The 5,174-nt window shown below is 57.4% G+C and overlaps 1 protein-coding gene across 1 annotated transcript; it reads right to left on the bottom strand.

Moving 5' to 3' along the window:
• Nucleotides 1-2,829: 2,829 nt before the first annotated feature.
• On the bottom strand, nt 2,830-4,185 carry RASSF10 (Ras association domain family member 10). Its single transcript, XM_005531565.2, has one exon. It carries the CDS (start codon nt 4,183-4,185, stop codon nt 2,830-2,832), a length of 1,356 nt encoding a protein of 451 aa, XP_005531622.1.
• Between the last annotated feature and the right edge of the window lie 989 nt (nt 4,186-5,174).

Genomic DNA, 5,174 nt, shown 5'->3' with positions numbered 1-5,174 from the left:
TCTTAGAAAGAAAGAAAGATTAGGTTGGAATTGACTCTGAAAGATAGAAAAGTATTGAAACATCCCCAAAGCCTGGGTTTGTTGGGTCCTTCACCTCTCTCTCCGTGGCTCTGGAAGGTGGATTTCCACCACGGTGTTGGTCAGGGGTTTTTCTGCTGCTGTCTCCCTCTCCCATTCTGTCTGAACTGCAAAGGAGATAAAAATCCTGCCCTTCTACCTGTGACTCTGAGTCAGCTCACCTAACCCTTGGCTACATGCCCAGCAAAACCCCAGAGCCAAATTCCCTGACAAGCATCCTGTGGCTTCCCTCTGAGTGAGGATGTGCAAGCCCAGAAGGGAAGGGAGAAGCGCCTGGTCCAACGCAAACAGTGGTTTCCTCTTCTCTACTGATGTTTTAATAATGCTTTGAGAGCAACAGGGATTTGTGAGGATGCTGGAGTTCAGTCTGTGAGCCTCTTGCACTTGTAGCTGTTTAAACAGCCAATAAATTTACCCAATTTCACCTGCACAGTGTAAGAACTCCAATAGGTGCTCCTAAGAATTCACTCTAGCCATGGGGGAGCCAAGAGCAAGCATCACATGGTGCCACAAGCATGGCCCTGAGCAGCCTAAGGCAAGAGCGGGTTTGTCCTGGTTTTATGGATTTTCCTAGCTGAGGATGAGTAGGCAGAGTCTGCTTTACAACTTGGAACTGCCTGCCTTGCCTCAGCTCTGGCTCCACAGACTGCCTGATGCCTCTGTCAGCAGCACGGGGATGTGCAGCCTTTATCTGCTCTTTGCCTGCTCGGTGTGGCAATGGGAGAGCTGAGGCAAAGGCAGCTCGGGTTTATTGCCCACACCGGTCCCCGGGGAAGCTGCAGGCAGGTCCTTGCACCACCCACCCATCCCATCCACGCTGCAGAGGCAGGGCAGCAGCGGGTCCCCCCTGCCCCCCAGCTCTGCTCCCAGGAAAATCCAAATTCCTCACTCTGGACGTGTGCTGATGCCTCCAAATCCACTGCTGCTGCTGGCACCTGAGGGTCCCTGTGCCAGCAGAAAGAGAAGGGACGAGGGACATCCCTTGGTGAATCTTTCTACTTGCTTTGCACACAAAGTGACACCACAGAATCCCAGTCCTGGCCCGATTTTTAAATCACACTCAATTGGGAACACTTGTTCAGCTTTATTAAGAGTTTTATTAGCTCTAAAAATAGGTTCTTAAATATTTTCCAAGGTTGACTAAAATATGAAAAAACAATTATATAATCAGCATTTAAAATAAACCGCAGTTTGTTACAACTGAGACCCATTCAGTGGAGTAACATTTATCAAGAGTCATAGCATACAGAAAATTGTACAGCCTCTGCAAATCCACAGACAGCATTTGTCTGCTTGCTTTCAAACTGAGCAGCTCCTGAACCTAATTTTCTGATGTCCATCAGAATTCTCACCAACAGGAACACTGCAAGAGTGGAACACGGTCTTTGGGTGAGAAGGCTGCGAGGTTTTTCATGAAAATAAAGAACTGGTCTATCAGTGAAACCCTTTTTTTTAATATATATATATAATTTCTTACTGTTAAATGAAAACTTTTATAAATAATCTTACATAAATAATAATCTCAGAAGTTTTAAAAAGTTCACACCATCAGTCGGACCTGACTCAACATTCTCTGGTCTCTCACCGCTTAAACTATTCCTGCAATTACTCTGGAATACAAAAATCCTTAATGTCTCTTACTGCAAGAGCAGATCATATATTTTGGGCAAGAGTTAAGCTGCAGAGGAAGATTTGGCAGTTAAGTGAAATGCATGTTACAGCTGATGGCTGCTTTTTTGTTTTATTGGAATAACTGAAAAGAATTAAGCTGTAGTGCAGGTAGGGCTTGAGTCATGCTTTTATCGTTGCATCTCTTGGCCTGGTATGAACTATGTTATTAAAAACGGTAGCTCAAGCTGATTCTGTACCTTGTTTATCTACAACCAAGCTCAGCCAAAGATCAGCCAGCCTAGTGAAAAAAGTGTAGTTGAAGGCTGTGTACAAACAGGCACCGCTAATTGCCCTCCACGACCGTCAATCGACTACAGACACCGATTTCTCAGCTCGCCTTTAAACAAAGCACTCTTATCTATGCATAAGGAAAAGCACTACGCCGAGCAGAGTTAATACGTGTTAACCTATATCTTGATTTAGTTTGTTCTTTAGAAAAAGAGAGAAAAGGAAGTGATTTATCACCCCTTTTCGTTGCCAAAAGGAACTGCAGTGTAGGGTCCAAAAGCTGGAGATGCCGCTGTCAGTAGGACTGACGCCTCTTTTCCCCCGGAGTGTTTAAGTGGTCAGCGGCTTTGGTGTCGCGACTTTTTGCCTGTAAAGGAGCCGGGTGTGTTTGTGACGGCCACTAGAGCCCGGTGGTGCCCACCAGAAGCCACCATCCGACCCTGCCATGGCGAGAACCCCTTCGGGAGATGCTGATCCCCGCTCGGGAGCGCGTCCCGGCCCTTCGCTCCTGAAGAGCTTCCCCGGAGCAGCCTCGGACTACAGCGGGGAGATCGCGGGCAGCCGGGGGATTAAAAGGCCCGGCAAGAAAAGCTTCGGACGAGGCAGGATTTAAGGAGCGAGCAACCCCAGACGTGAACGAAACACAAACACGCTGCGGGTTTTCTCTTCCTTAGATAAAAGCACCGGCGAGCCAGCCTAAACGCTGCCCGCGGACGACTAGTCGGAACAAGTTCAAACTCCAGAGCTCGAATTAAAATGTTTCCTCTGTGCGAGCGCCTGCCTCCCGCTCCGGGAGCTCCCCCCCTGCCCCGGCGGCCCCGCTCCCCCCGGGCTGGCCGCGGAGCCCGGCGGCTACACCAGCGACTCGCACACGGGCAGCGAGTCCGAGTCCTGGCTGTGCATGGAGCTCAGCCCCGTGTCCGAGTCCTCGTCGTTGTCGGCTCGGTCCTTGCGCAGCGCCCGTGCCTGCTCCATCCATCCTGCCCCCGGCGGCCGCCCCCCGCCCGCCGCCCCGCGGGGCTCCGCCGGAGCCTCCGCCACGTCCAGGGTGCCCAGCGTCTCCAGCAGGCGCTGCAGCTCCCGCTCCTTGTCCTCCCACGCCCGCTGCGTGCAGTCCAGGTCGCTCTTGACGGCCTCCAGGTCGGTGCTCAGCTTGAGGCCGATGTAGAGGCTGGTGCTCAGCTGGGTCTTGACCCGCTCGTGTTCCAGCTGCAGCTCGCCCTCGCCGCCGCCGCCGCTCAGCTCCGTGGTGTCGCAGTCCGTGTCGGCCAGCCCGGGCCCCGCCGCCAGCTCCAGCTCCTCCCGCCGCCGCTTCATCCAGCGCTCGTTGAGCTCCTCCTGGATCTCGGCGGCCAGGTGCTCCAGCAGCTCCTCCTGCTGCGCCCGCTGCTCCTGCAGCTGCAGCACCTCCTCGCACTTCCTGGCGTAGTTCTCCTCCTCCTCCTCCTCCTGCTGCTGCTGCTGCTGCTCCTCGGGCTGCCCGGGCTCCCGGCCCGGCTCGGGCTCGCCGCCCGTGCCCACCAGGTAGGTGTCCTGCACGTAGTTGACGCCGTGCCGCTTCATGCGGTCCAGGTGGATCTTAGCCTCGTACCTGTCGATCTCTCGGTCCAGCTCGCGGAGCCGCTGGATCTGCTGTCGGATGGTGTGGTCCTGCGAGAGCACCAGGTGCACCAGCGTCTCCATCCTCTCCGCCGACGAGGCCTCCCGGGCCAGCGGCTGCTGCCGCTTCTTGTTGATCTTGGCCAGTTTGCGGAAGGCTTTCCGCACCACCCGCCGCTGCCGCTCCTGCGTGAGCGCCAGGCTGGCCCGGGCCGCCCCCAGCCCGCGACCGGGGCGCTCCCGGCTCAGCACCACCCGCGCCTCGGCGCTGCGCGGCCCCGCGTTGGGCAGCGAAGCCTCGCTGCGCACCAGCACGAAGCGCACGTTCTCCTGCTCGTCCCCCCACGCCACCCAGAGCCGCAGGATCTTCGTCTTGTTGGGCAGGATCCTCTCGAAGCCGCGCCACTTCTCCACGATGCAGTAGGAGTGCGGCGGCCCCGACAGCATCCCGCCGGCCGGCTCGGGCGGCGCCGGGCGCTGCCGCCGGTGGTGGCTGTCCTCCAGCAGCACCCGCACCACGTCCGAGCAGGTGGTCCGCCGGGAGAGCCCGGAGATCAGCTTCTCCTCCTGGCAGATCCACACCGAGATCTTCCGCTCCTCGGGCTCCATCGGGGGCGGCTGCGGGCTCGGGGCCGCGGGCTCAGGGCCGGCCGGGCAGCCGCTCCATGGGGAGCGCTCTCTCGGAGGCGCTGCCCGCCCGGCTTCAGCGCGGCCGGGATGCCTTGGCGTCCCCTCCCAGCCCTCGGCACCCCGCCCGTGCGCTCCGCCGGCCGCTCCACCCCTTCCTGCCCGGTGCGCCGGGAGCCGCCGGGGCGGCGGGGCCCGCCCGGGGCGCCGGGAGCCGCAGCTGTCCCCCCGGGGTCCTCTGCAGTCCCGCCGGGGTGCTCTGTCCCACCCGGGTTCTCTGTCCCACTGGGGTGCTCTGTCCCACCCGGGTTCTCTGTCCCACCGGGGTGCTCTGTCCCACCGGGGTGCTCTGTCCCACTGGGGTTCGCTGTCCCCGCCGCTCTCGCCCCGCAGCCCCCGCACAGACACTTCGGGACAAGTCGCCGTCTCCTCCCTTCTCCGTGTGGTCCCTTCTCCGTGTGGTCCCTTCTCCGTGTCCTCCCTTCTCCGTGTGGTCCCTTCTCCGTGTCCTCCCTTCTCCGTGTCCTCCCTTCTCCGAGCCCTCCGAGCGAGCGGCGTCGGGGATCTTCCAAAGTGCCGAGGGACAGGAGCGAATCCCGGAGCTTCAAAGGGAAAGCCAGAACTAGTGAGGAATTTCCAGTTTTAGTAAATCATCCGCCTGTAATTAGGAAATTCATGTTTGTGGAGCGCTTCGCAGATGAAATATGCAAAGGACGGGAATGGCTAAGTGTTATTAAAATACTAGCTGAGCCAGATTTTAATGGGAGCTTGCTGTGTACTTTGATGGGAACGGGATCGGTCTCGGAGTGCGGATTAAAATGAGAAGATGTGAAAAACGGTAATAAAACGCAGGGTTGTGGCGCTGATCTTCACTGGTTGCGTCACGGGGCTCACGGACCTGGGCTTTTCCAAGTGAATAAAGAAGTACTACAATGGGCGAAGAAAGAAAACTCTCTCAAACCTGCAGGCTG

This window comes from Pseudopodoces humilis, chromosome 7 (genome assembly GCF_049639895.1).
Source record: "Pseudopodoces humilis isolate 2021_Gansu_Grassland_sample_001 chromosome 7, ASM4963989v1, whole genome shotgun sequence".
NCBI lineage: Eukaryota > Metazoa > Chordata > Aves > Passeriformes > Paridae > Pseudopodoces > Pseudopodoces humilis.
Note: the sequence above shows the minus strand (reverse complement) of the source record. Positions and strands in the feature narration are given on the sequence as shown.